The sequence below is a fragment of the Thalassophryne amazonica genome, chromosome 2 (genome assembly GCF_902500255.1).
Source record: "Thalassophryne amazonica chromosome 2, fThaAma1.1, whole genome shotgun sequence".
Taxonomy (NCBI): Eukaryota; Metazoa; Chordata; class Actinopteri; order Batrachoidiformes; family Batrachoididae; genus Thalassophryne; species Thalassophryne amazonica.
This window is the reverse complement of record NC_047104.1, coordinates 20,260,100-20,274,188: the sequence shown is the minus strand read 5'-3', so window position 1 is coordinate 20,274,188 and position 14,089 is coordinate 20,260,100. Positions and strand designations below refer to the sequence as shown.

General features: G+C 42.2%; 1 protein-coding gene across 1 annotated transcript in view; it reads left to right on the top strand.

Annotated features, from left to right (window-relative positions):
* Positions 1-14,089, top strand: part of il16 (interleukin 16) — a 236,540-nt gene that overhangs the window by 116,251 nt on the left and 106,200 nt on the right. Inside the window, 2 exon segments of the mRNA XM_034184100.1 lie at positions 1,505-1,578; positions 9,527-9,758. Coding sequence (XP_034039991.1) covers positions 1,505-1,578; positions 9,527-9,758 — 306 coding nt within the window.

Below are 14,089 nucleotides of genomic sequence, written 5' to 3'. Positions count from 1 at the left end.
GGGAAATAGAAAAGAGCAGAAGACAGAGGAGGGAAAATCCACTGAGCATTTGGATTTCCACTGAGCACGCCAGAAGGAGGCAGGAATTACACAGACACACACACTGAGCCACACACAGCAAGATGTGAAAGAAAAGATGATCACACACACACACTCAGTCACATGCAATCTACACCACAAGATGTGAGAGAGAGAAGCACCATGAGACAAAGCGAGGGGAATGCCCACTCGCCGACCAGACAAGTGAGTAAAAAGAACAGAGGACAGTAAATATCTGGACAAAACTCATAAAAGAACCTGACCAGGACCAGACCCCAACAGAACACAAACGAAAAGACAAACAACAGGTGGTGTGATTAGGAAATGTGATGCAGCTGTGTGGGGGAGACCGGGTGACAAACAACACGCCTACAAACACACACGCAGAAACTGACCGAGAGACTAACCAAAAGAGCACTGAGGGTGAGGAGAACCAAAAACATGCCATGATAATAATAATAATCACACTAAAAAGAGAACCACAAAATAAGTACAAATCCAAGGAAGTAAAGGCAGAAAACTAACAAGGAACTCAAAAATGTAAAAGAGTGTAAACAGGGAAACAACACGACAAACGGACATGGACACAGGACTGAAACACCATGACAATTAACCCAAAGACACAGATCATAAAGACCACTACTATACATAAGACATAGACACAATGACAATTAACAGAAAGACACAGACAGGGGACATATCACAACATGAAGAGCAGAGTCTGAGTAAATGGAACTTGCAATCTGGTGATCAAAGCTATATCAGTCACAGAAGCGACATTCTCCAGAATTTGTCCATTAGATGCTTCCAGAAGTCCTCAGCATGCTCTGGATTTTCACAGTTCCACCCAAAGTGATGTTTCAGAGGGGATTTATTATGATAAAGCTGGACATGGATCCTCCGTTCAGTTCTCTTTCCAACTGGAAAATCACCAGAAAATGAGTGAATGTGAGACTTCATTGTAAAGTGCTTTGTAAGGGAGACCAGCAGGAGTCATGCATGTGGTAGTCAGTAGGCTTCACTCCCCCAACAGCCAAAGGATACTCTGGTCACTCAGATCAGATTTTTCCCGATTGGTCAGAGTGCCCACCTCTCATGCCAGAGATCGTGAGAGTGCATCCCAAGGAGAGCAAATGGGAGGAGTCAATAAAAATACCACAATATAAATGCAGCCTATTTACTATTTTTACTAGGAACAAAGACAGGGGAAGCAGGTCAGCATGTTGGGCTGGGGGTCCTGATGACCTCCTGAGCTCAGTCTTGCAGTCCAGGTGTCCAGCAGTGTCTCCTGGCTCCTGTAGCCATAAGCTTCAATTTTTAAAAAACATTATTTGAGTAGTAATTCTGGTAACAGAATCACAGGCCCATGTTTAAGATTTATATTGTTAATGTTATCTGAGATGGTGAGTTGAAAATGTGCAGTCCTTTAAAGCTGTTTGGACATTCTGTGTTTGTGTCTGGACAGGAGATGAGATCCTTGAACTAAATGGAGAGTCACTGCATGGTCTAAACCACGATGAAGCCTTGCAGAAGTTCAAAGTAAGAGTTTCATTGCTACATTACCGTGTTTACCACAGTATTCTCTTCATTTCATGGTATTGCTGCTGCAAAATGAAGCAAAGGTGCTTCCTGATAATGTAGGAGGCAAGATTCATTATTTTGGTCTTCAAGCAACTTCTCATTTGTAATGCATTGACCAGTTTATAAGGTAAACAAAATATTAACCAGAGCAGTTTGAGATTACAAAGCAATAATGTGATCCTTGTGAAATGACTGGACGCCCATAGAGTGAGGAGTCAGATGGTCTGGATTTAGGATTGTTCTGTATTAAGATGTAGATCCAGGCTTTCAGTTCTGTCCTGGACTCAGCTATTCTGAGTGTGTCTGTATGTATTGAAAGTGTTGAGACATTGATGTCTCTGGAAGCTCATCCTAAGATAGTAGAGAGACACCTGGTCAGGGTCATGTTGTCACTGCACAGAGGTGTTTAGTCTATTGATACCCTTAAAGCAGGAAGAAGGTCCAGGTCTTTTGAGTTGGATGTGGCTGACAGTCCAATCAACTGTGAACCCCCAAATATCAGTGAGGTCACCAAGGCACTGAACCAGCTAAGTGCAAAATGTGGTTAAGAATGTCTGGTGCTTCAGCTGAGCTCCTCCAGGTGGGTGGAGATGGAATCTTGATTTCTATCTGGAAGAGAGAGTATCAACCATTTATTATACTGTCCGATGACCCAGGAAGGACACTGGGAAGGATTAGTCTTACCAGGATTCAGTTCCAGTTCCTTGCTGCTCAGCCACTGGAGCAGTCTGGCTTCGCCACCACAAAGTCAACTAGTGTCCACATGGACATCTTGGACAACTTGAGAATTCATGGGATTCCCATCAAGTTGCTGGACATCGTAGCCACCCTATGCACAGGTATTTTGGGAAGCAGGCTATCGTAAGGAGACACTGTTGAGGTCAACTTCGAGCATTGTGATGCATCAGCTGAGGATGATCCAGGATGCAAGTGCCTCATAGTTGAGTAACGCAGTGACTGGACCAGGCCAAAGGGGTGCCCATTTAGGAGGTAAGGAGAGACTACTGGTCTACCTTAAGGCCCTCCAGCTGGGACCAAAAGCAGGTCTGTAATGCAGTAGGTATGTCAGCATGCACTACCAGTCCATGCCCCATGACCTGACCTGAGAACAGATGTGGGGAATGAAGCACATTATTAGAAGATAATTGACGGTGTTAATTCTTCAAACACACACACACACACACACACACACACTGTTAAACCAAACACTTCATTTTAATACAATAATTAAGTTAGTGTAACTCAAACTAATGTAACTCATTTCCATTAATTAAACTAACTCAAAAATTAATTGTTGTCATAACAAATCAGTTCCTTTAAGTGGATTTAAAGTTTTGGAGCATTTAAGTGTTGGTGATGTATTTGCAGTGCATTCCATTCATTCATTTTAATTAAGATTTTATAGCGAGGCCAGCAGGTGTCAGTGTGCATATGTAGTTAGTAAACCTCTGCTCACAAGGCCAGAGCCCTGGGTTTTAGCCTTCTGGTTAGAGTCTGACTTCCATGCTGGAGATCGTGAGTTCACGTCCCGAGGGGAGCAAATGGGCAGAGTCATAACAACACAACGCAGAGTCAACAAGTAAACCAAAGAATGCATCAAAAAATCTAATCCAAAATGTAATGCAAATTTTTTAGGCAGAAATATTTGTCACTTTATTGAAAACATAAACTAGATTTACATAAGTTTAATTAACTATAAATAGTTAGGTTACTAAATCTTTAACAATTAAATTTTTGAAAATTATTTAAGTTGGCAAACTCAAATGGTTTAAGGCAATCGGTTTCCTCAAATGGTTTGAGTTCAACTAACTGAGTTTTACAGTGCACACACAAACAAAAAATCCACTGCGCTGTAAGCCGTTTGGAGGCATGAATTGCTGTTAGGAGGAAGTTAGAATGAAAAGCTAGAGTAAATTCTGATGTGAATTTTGTTCGCTGCACTGAGGAGGTACACAGTTTTTTGGGGGGGTTTTTTGTACGCGAAGTCAGTGCACGACATCATGGACTCGTCAGAATTATTTTTGGACTAGTATTTAAAGTTCTTGTTGGATTGTTGATGTCAAAGCAGCAGTGATGCACAAAACCTGGACAAATTTCTGATGTGATTTTTTGCTGGAATGAGGAAGTACACAGTCTTTTTTTTTTTTTTTGGAAGCATACAAAGTCAGTGCAGTGATGCACCAAAATGTAAGTCCCTTTCTCTTCTTTATAAATTAATATAATATCAAATGACAAGGATCCATCCATCCATTTTCTTCCACTTTATCCGGAGTCGGGTCGCGGGGACAGCAGCTCAAGCAAAGCCACCCAGACCTCCCGATCGACACACACATCCCCCAGCTCCTCCGGGGGAACCCCAAGGCGTTCCAAAGCCAGCCGAGAGATGTAATCCATCTAGTTTAACCGTTATATAAAACAAATGATGACTGTTTTTACATTCTTTCAATGGAAGGAATATTTAATTCAGTTAGTTCCCCCCTGGCAGATCCCGAGCAGCCGGGAAAGCAAGCCGACTGGGTGACTGTGAGGAGGAAGCGTAGCCCTAAACAGAAGCCCCGTGTACACCGCCAACCCGTTCACATCTCTAACCGTTTTTCCCCACTCGACGACACACCCGCCGAGGATCAAACTCTGGTTATTGGCGACTCTGTTTTGAGAAATGTGAAGTTAGCGACACCAGCAACCATAGTCAATTGTCTTCCGGGGGCCAGAGCAGGCGACATTGAAGGAAATTTGAAACTGCTGGCTAAGGCTAAGCGTAAATTTGGTAAGATTGTAATTCACGTCGGCAGTAATGACACCCGGTTACGCCAATCGGAGGTCACTAAAATTAACATTAAATCGGTGTGTAACTTTGCAAAAACAATGTCGGACTCTGTAGTTTTCCCTCCCCAATCGGACCGGGAGTGACATGTTTAGCCGCATGTTCTCCTTGAATTGCTGGCTGTCTGAGTGGTGTCCAAAAAATGAGGTGGGCTTCATAGATAATTGGCAAAGCTTCTGGGGAAAACCTGGTCTTGTTAGGAGAGACGGCATCCATCCCACTTTGGATGGAGCAGCTCTCATTTCTAGAAATCTGGACAATTTTCTTAAATCCTCCAAACCGTGACTATCCAGGGTTGGGACCAGGAAGCAGAGTTGTAGTCTTACACACCTCTCTGCAGCTTCTCTCCCCCTGCCATCCCCTCATTACCCCATCCCCGTAGAGACGGTGCCTGCTCCCAGACTACCAATAACCAGCAAAAATCAATTTAAGCATAAAAATTCAAAAAGAAAAAATAATATAGCACCTTCAACTGCACCACAGACTAAAACAGTTAAATGTGGTCTATTAAACATTAGGTCTCTCTCTTCTAAGTCCCTGTTGGTAAATGATATAATAATTGATCAACATATTGATTTATTCTGCCTAACAGAAACCTGGTTACAGCAGGATGAATATGTTAGTTTAAATGAGTCAACACCCCCGAGTCACACTAACTGTCAGAATGCTCGTAGCACGGGCCGGGGCGGAGGATTAGCAGCAATCTTCCATTCCAGCTTATTAATTAATCAAAAACCTAGACAGAGCTTTAATTCATTTGAAAGCTTGTCTCTTAGTCTTGTCCATCCAAATTGGAAGTCCCAAAAAACAGTTTTATTTGTTATTATCTATCGTCCACCTGGTCGTTACTGTGAGTTTCTCTGTGAATTTTCAGACCTTTTGTCTGACTTAGTGCTTAGCTCAGATAAGATAATTATAGTGGGCGATTTTAACATCCACACAGATGCTGAGAATGACAGCCTCAACACTGCATTTAATCTATTATTAGACTCTATTGGCTTTGCTCAAAAAGTAAATGAGTCCACCCACCACTTTAATCATATCTTAGATCTTGTTCTGACTTATGGTATGGAAATAGAAGACTTAACAGTATTCCCTGAAAACTCCCTTCTGTCTGATCATTTCTTAATAACATTTACATTTACTCTGATGGACTACCCAGCAGTGGGGAATAAGTTTCATTACACTAGAAGTCTTTCAGAAAGCGCTGTAACTAGGTTTAAGGATATGATTCCTTCTTTATGTTCTCTAATGCCATATACCAACACAGTGCAGAGTAGCTACCTAAACTCTGTAAGGGAGATAGAGTATCTCGTCAATAGTTTTACATCCCCATTGAAGACAACTTTGGATGCTGTAGCTCCTCTGAAAAGAGAGCTTTAAATCAGAAGTGTCTGACTCCGTGGTATAACTCACAAACTCGTAGCTTAAAGCAGATAACCCGTAAGTTGGAGAGGAAATGGCGTCTCACTAATTTAGAAGATCTTCACTTAGCCTGGAAAAAGAGTCTGTTGCTCTATAAAAAAAGCCCTCCGTAAAGCTAGGACATCTTTCTACTCATCACTAATTGAAGAAAATAAGAACAACCCCAGGTTTCTTTTCAGCACTGTAGCCAGGCTGACAAAGAGTCAGAGCTCTATTGAGCTGAGTATTCCATTAACTTTAACTAGTAATGACTTCATGACTTTCTTTGCTAACAAAATTTTAACTATTAGAGAAAAAATTACTCATAACCATCCCAAAGACGTATCGTTATCTTTGGCTGCTTTCAGTGATGCCGGTATTTGGTTAGACTCTTTCTCTCCGATTGTTCTGTCTGAGTTATTTTCATTAGTTACTTCATCCAAACCATCAACATGTTTATTAGACCCCATTCCTACCAGGCTGCTCAAGGAAGCCCTACCATTATTTAATGCTTCGATCTTAAATATGATCAATTTATCTTTGTTAGTTGGCTATGTACCACAGGCTTTTAAGGTGGCAGTAATTAAACCATTACTTAAAAAGCCATCACTTGACCCAGCTATCTTAGCTAATTATAGGCCAATCTCCAACCTTCCTTTTCTCTCAAAAATTCTTGAAAGGGTAGTTGTAAAACAGCTAACTGATCATCTGCAGAGGAATGGTCTATTTGAAGAGTTTCAGTCAGGTTTTAGAATTCATCATAGTACAGAAACAGCATTAGTGAAGGTTACAATTGATCTTCTTATGGCCTCGGACAGTGGACTCATCTCTGTGCTTGTTCTGTTAGACCTCAGTGCTGCTTTTGATACTGTTGACCATAAAATTTTATTACAGAGATTAGAGCATGCCATAGGTATTAAAGGCACTGCGCTGCGGTGGTTTGAATCATATTTGTCTAATAGATTACAATTTGTTCATGTAAATGGGGAATCTTCTTCACAGACTAAAGTTAATTATGGAGTTCCACAAGGTTCTGTGCTAGGACCAATTTTATTCACTTTATACATGCTTCCCTTAGGCAGTATTATTAGACGGTATTGCTTAAATTTTCATTGTTACGCAGATGATATGTTGGGAAAGTGTAGGAACACGGACCCACAACAGGAGGCGCAAATGAACGGACAATGGAATAGGTCAAATAACAACACTTTACTGTTGCGAACGTGCACAACAAACACAACAAATTACAACAATGGACAAAGTTCAATTCACGAAGGTGTCGTGTGGGCAGGCTCGAAGATAGGAGACGCCTCTCCAAAGTAGAACCGGAACCACACGGTTTCCTCCGCCACAGGACCCCGGGAATACTGGAGCCGCCAAGTTCCGAACTCCCAGGTGGCCACTGCCTCCGCGTGTCGGACCTGGTACTGCTGGCGAGGAACAAGAACACAATTAACGTGGGCGCGTTTGCACCCAGAAACCTGTACGGCAGGGAAGCTACCTCCACCTCTCGTTGGGGAAAAAAGTCTGCAATCACTCACAAAAATCACAAAGGTTACTGTCAAGCAGTCAGCTGAGATTATTACCTTCCAGGTAGAACGATATCTCGGCGATGAGGTCGAGATGCCGTCCTGCTGATATACCCCAGTGATAATTGCCGTCAGCTGTCTCAGGTGATGGGTGACAGCTGTTACCAAGGCTGCTCCTGTGGGGCGGCGGCGCCCTCTGGTGGTGGTGAGCCAGCAGTACCTCCTCTTCAGCGGCCCACACAACATGATACCCAGCTTTATCTATCCATGAAGCCAGAGGACACACACCAATTAGCTAAACTGCAGGATTGTCTTACAGACATAAAGACATGGATGACCTCTAATTTCCTGCTTTTAAACTCAGATAAAACTGAAGTTATTGTACTTGGCCCCACAAATCTTAGAAACATGGTGTCTAACCAGATCCTTACTCTGGATGGCATTACCCTGACCTCTAGTAATACTGTGAGAAATCTTGGAGTCATTTTTGATCAGGATATGTCATTCAAAGCGCATATTAAACAAATATGTAGGACTGCTTTTTTGCATTTACGCAATATCTCTAAAATCAGAAAGGTCTTGTCTCAGAGTGATGCTGAAAAACTAATTCATGCATTTATTTCCTCTAGGCTGGACTATTGTAATTCATTACTATCAGGTTGTCCTAAACGTTCCCTGAAAAGCCTTCAGTTAATTCAAAATGCTGCAGCTAGAGTACTGACAGGGACTGGAAGGAGAGAGCATATCTCACCCATATTGGCCTCTCTTCATTGGCTTCCTGTTAATTCTAGAAAAGAATTTAAAATTCTTCTTCTTACGTATAAGGTTTTGAATAATCAGGTCCCATCTTATCTTAGGGACCTCATAGTACCATATCACCCCAATAGAGCGCTTCGCTCTCAGACTGTGTGTTAGTGATTGATCTCTGCTGTCTTCCACAGCATGTCTTTTTCCTGATTCTCTCCCCTCAGCCCCAACCAGTCCCAGCAGAAGACTGCCCCTCCCTGAGCCGGGTTCTGCTGGAGGTTTCTTCCTGTTAAAAGGGAGTTTTTCCTTCCCACTGTCGCCAAGTGCTTGCTCACAGGGGGTCGTTTTGACCGTTGGGGTTTTTCCGTAATTATTGTATGGCCTTGCCTTACAATATAAAGCGCCTTGGGGCAACTGTTTGTTGTGATTTGGCGCTATATAAATAAAATTGATTTGGTTTGATTTAACATACCATTCAACAAGGCAAAACCGAGTTAAATGGTATGTTCCAGCTTTTACCTCATGAAATATTTGTACCATTGAACTCATAAACATTCATTATTTGTATATTGGGTACTGAACCTTGGTGTATTTTTCTGGATTACTCATTGGCTGCTTTAATCACACTCCCGTGTCCTTGACCATCCCCCTCATCTCTTCTCACCAGGACGACATTTTTGTCGTCGTTTCCCTGCTGTTTGTACAGACTGTTCTAGTTATGACTCTGAAGAATAAAACCAGCTTTGATCAAACGCCAGTGTTGTTCTCTGCTCTGGGGTCCTCCATCTGTTCTTTAAACCTGGCTCCTTAACACTGAGGCTCCTACCTGCTGGACCATCTCCAGAGAAATATGACACATGGCCAAATGTCATAGTTGATATTCCCTCACAATTCAAGAGGGACTCCTCATCTTAGTCTCCTGAAGTAACTGCTCATTTTGACACAAAGCCATTTGACACGTATCAGTAAACTGCAACAATGACTTGGACAGTTGTGTAGAAAGTTAATTTTACTGTGGTCAGTAGGATGTGGACTGAAGAGGCTGTCTTAGTGTCTGCTTTCCATTGTGGTGATGTTATCTATTGGCGTGCTTCAGTTCTTAAACACCTGGAAACTAGCTATTCCAAAAGCTTGACTGGGTGCCTCTAACACAAAGGCTTGGCAGGCATTGTTCCTATTCATTCATAAACAATTTACTAACAAGCTGCCAACATACACCAATTCTTATTGAATGGATCCTGCGGTCAGTAGGACATAGTAGTAGTAGTGTAGGTCCTATGTGCAAATACTGAATTTGGGAAGATTGCCTTTAGTTTCTGTGCTGTACACAGTCAAAGACTGCAGAGACGTTATTTATAAAATGTGATGAATAATGTGCAATAAAGTATCCATGTCTTTGCAGCAAATCAAAAAGGGTTTATTGACTCTGGTGGTGAGGACCAGTCTCCACGTGGAATCCCTGTGTGCAGAGGTTCAGGTAGCCCAGCTGTGCCACACACGTTCGCTGACTTCCACGGCAGCCACGTCCAGGCTCAGTGCGGACTTTGGAGACTACAGCGGCCTGAGCAGCACTGTGACGGCTCAGCTCGCAAAACCTAGAGACTGTGTCATGGTGGAGATTATCCTGTACAAAGGTCAGCTGCGGCTCACATTTCATACATTACAAACTCTTCACTGTGAAACTTCACGTTTCAGTCATACTGAAATAAAGATGTTATCTTGTATTCATACTTGAAATTATTAATCAGCGTATCTCAAATAAAGGTTTCAAAAGTATGTTTTTCATGAAGATATAATGTTAAAAAATCTTTCCCCAATAAAATGTCTTTATTTAAAAAATAAATCCTGAGTGGACAAGGTGCTGGCCTGCCCATATGTAGACATGGGCTTGAATCCCACTCCTGCCACCTGTCTGTGTCCTTGGATAAGACACTTAACCGTCGTGTGACTATCCAAGAAATTGCAGAAGAGGTAGACATCAACACTTTTTCGGCACATTCCACTGTGACAGAAGATTTTGCCATGAAAAGAGTTGCAGCGAAATTCATGCCGATGGCTTCGGCATGAAGCTGCTGATGGAGCAAAAGCGCCACCATGTTGAATTCTCACAGGACATGTTGGACTTCAAAAAATGATGCCCACCATTTGGAAGATTCAGATGGCTTTCAGTGGCTTTTCAGTCGTGTGACTATCCGAGAAATTGTAGAAGAGGTGAGCACGTCACAACATGTCCTGTGAGGCTTCAACACGGTGGCTCTTTTGCTCCATGAGCAGCTTTGTGCCGAAGCCATTGGCATGAATTTCACTGCAACTCTTTTCATGGCCAAATCTTCTGTCACAGTGGAATGTGCCGAAAAAGTGCTGATGTCCACCTCTTCCGCAATTTTTCGGATAGTCACACAACGGTCCCGCATCACCACAGCATTCACTTTGAAATGATCTGGTCATTTCAGCATGTTGATGGCCGACCGGAGCGTGGCTCGCTCTCCACCGTGGTGCGGATGTCTTTAAACCAGTTGTACTGCTCCTTAATCTGTGTGATGCCCACAGGATCGTCACCGAAAGCCGTCTGAATAATCCGAATGGTTTCCACATGGCTGTCGCCCAGTTTCTGGCAAAATTTGATGCAGTCGCGCTGCTCCAGTCGTTCCGTCTTTTTCATTGGAATGAAAAAACGCAGAGCGCACAACACACACCTCACACAAAAGCTGCTTACCAGGAAATGACGCAATCGACAGGTGTGAAAAAATTCACGCATGCGCACGAAGGTTCAAGGTTTGCTCATGCAAGCACACATAATTCAAATCCATCAGGTTTTTGAAAGAAATAAAAAGGTCGGATACTTTTCTAACAGACCTCGTACTTCTTTGACTTTGATTTCACTCACTGTCTGTTCCAGGTGTAGGTCAGTCCATTTGGTTTCAGCAATGACTTGTTGCCAGCAGTTACCCTTTTCATTTTTGCCCACAATGTTGCTCTGTCACAAGACAGGTGGACTTCATTCATGGGCACTCTGTCTTCAGTGCTGGGCACCATGTAATGCAGATTCACTGTCTCTCATTCTGTCACATCTCTCATTTCACACTGCCATCTGGTTTATGTCAAACACATAGACGACCTTCATTTCTTTTGCCTCCCTGATGCAAACTTTACTCCTCAACATTTCAGCCCTGAAGATCTGATCCACCTCATCCATCAGCCTTCATGATCCACATTAGCGACCATACAAAGAACCTGATTGCCACTAGCTGGGTAACATATGTAAGCAGGGACCGGGCCGGATTGAGATTACAATCACCTAATACTTTACCACACTGATGCAACCAAAAGAACATTGCATGCCTGACAATGGAACTAATAACATGGGGGCAGCTTGCTCAAAGTAGAGAAATAAACCGGTGACTTGTGGGGGGAACTAACCAGACCCAAAAAACACATTCGTAATCCAGGAAGAAAACTTCACTGAACCATAAAAAGGGGTGCTGACCAGTTTCCAACCAAAATAAACATTATGAGGAGACTCAAAAAATGAACCTTCTTTGAAACTAATGATCAATATCAAAACTGGTAACCACTTCACAAAACAGGAGGGTGAGGCCCATATGGAATCCAGAAATATGTCACAGAACAGACTTTCAACCGAGCATGAAAATTGGAAACATAGGATCAAAAAATAGAATGTCAATACACCCACTGTCCTGTTCAATCAATCAATCAACTTTTTTCTTATATAGCGCCAAATCACAACAAACAGTTGTCCCAAGGCGCTCCATATTGTAAGGCAAGGCCATACAATAATTATGAAAAACCCCAACGGTCAAAACGACCCCCTGTGAGCAAGCACTTGGCCACAGTGGGAAGGAAAAACTCCCTTTTAACAGGAAGAAACCTCCAGCAGAACCAGGCTCAGGGAGGGGCAGTCTTCTGCTGAGACTGGTTGGGGCTGAGGGAAAGAACCAGGAAAAAGACATGCCGAGAAGGGGGGCAGAGATCGATCACTAATGATTAAATGCAGAGTGATGCATACGGAGCAAAAAGAGAAAGAAACAGTGCATCATGGGAACCCCCCCACAGTCTACGTCTAAAGCAACATAACCAAGGGATGGTCCAGGGTCACCCGATCCAGCCCTAACTATAAGCCTTAGCGAAAAGGAAAGTTTTAAGCTTAATCTTAAAAGTAGAGAGGGTATCTGTCTCCCTGATTTGAATTGGGAGCTGGTTCCACAGGAGAGGAGCCTGAAAGCTGAAGGCTCTGCCTCCCATTCTACTCTTACAAACCCTAGGAACCACAAGTAAGCCCGCAGTCTGAGAGCGAAGCGCTCTAATGGGGTAATATGGTACTACGAGGTCCCTAAGATAAGATGGGACCTGATTATTCAAAACCTTATAAGTAAGAAGAAGAATTTTAAATTCTATTCTAGAATTAACAGGAAGCCAATGAAGAGAGGCCAACACGGGTGAGATATGCTCTCTCCTGCTAGTCCCCGTCAGTACTCCAGCTGCAGCATTCTGAACCAACTGAAGGCTTTTTAGGGAACTTTTAGGACAACCTGATAATAATGAATTACAATAGTCCAGCCTAGAGGAAATAAATGCATGAATTAGTTTTTCAGCATCACTCTGAGACAAGACCTTTCTGATTTTAGAGATATTGCGTAAATGCAAAAAGGCAGTCCTACATATTTGTTTAATATGCGCTTTGAATGACATATCCTGATCAAAAATGACTCCAAGATTTCTCACAGTATTACTAGAGATCAGGGAAATGCCATCCAGAGTAACGGTCTGGTTAGACACCATGCTTCTAAGATTTGTGGGGCCAAGTACAATAACTTCAGTTTTATCTGAGTTTAAAAGCAGGAAATTAGAGGTCATCCATGTCTTTATGTCTGTAAGACAATCCTGCAGTTTAGCTAATTGGTGTGTATCCTCTGGCTTCATGGATAGATAAAGCTGGGTATCATCTGCGTAACAATGAAAATTTAAGCAATACCGTCTAATAATACTGCCTAAGGGAAGCATGTATAAAGTGAATAAAATTGGTCCTAGCACAGAACCTTGTGGAACTCCATAATTAACTTTAGTCTGTGAAGAAGATTCCCCATTTACATGAACAAACTGTAATCTATTAGACAAATATGATTCAAACCACCGCAGCGCAGTGCCCTTAATACCTATGACATGCTCTAATCTCTGTAATAAAATTTTATGGTCAACAGTATCAAAAGCAGCACTGAGGTCCAACAGAACAAGCACAGAGATAAGTCCACTGTCCGAAGCCATAAGAAGCTCATTTGTAACCTTCACTAATGCTGTTTCTGTACTATGATGAATTCTAAAACCTGACTGAAACTCTTCAAATAGACCATTCCTCTGCAGGTGATCAGTTAGCTGTTTTACAACTACCCTCTCAAGAATCTTTGAGAGAAAAGGAAGGTTGGAGATTGGCCTATAATTAGCTAAGATAGCTGGGTCAAGTGATGGCTTTTTAAGTAATGGTTTAATTACTGCCACCTTAAAGGCCTGTGGTACATAACCAACTAACAAAGATAGATTGATCATATTTAAGATTGAAGCATTAAATAATGGTAGGACTTCCTTGAGCAGCCTGGCAGGAATGGGGTCTAATAAACATGTTGATGGTTTGGATGAAGTAACTAATGAAAATAACTCAGACAGAACAATCGGAGAGAAAGAGTCTAACCAAATACCGGCATCACTGAAAGCAGCCAAAGATAACGATACATCTTTGGGATGGTTATGAGTAATTTTTTCTCTAATAGTCAAAATTTTGTTAGCAAAGAAAGTCATGAAGTCATTACTAGTTAAAGTTAATGGAATACTCAGCTCAATAGAGCTCTGACTCTTTGTCAGCCTGGCTACAGTGCTGAAAAGAAACCTGGGGTTGTTCTTATTTTCTTCAATTAGTGATGAGTAGAAAGATGTCCTAGCTTTACGGAGGGCT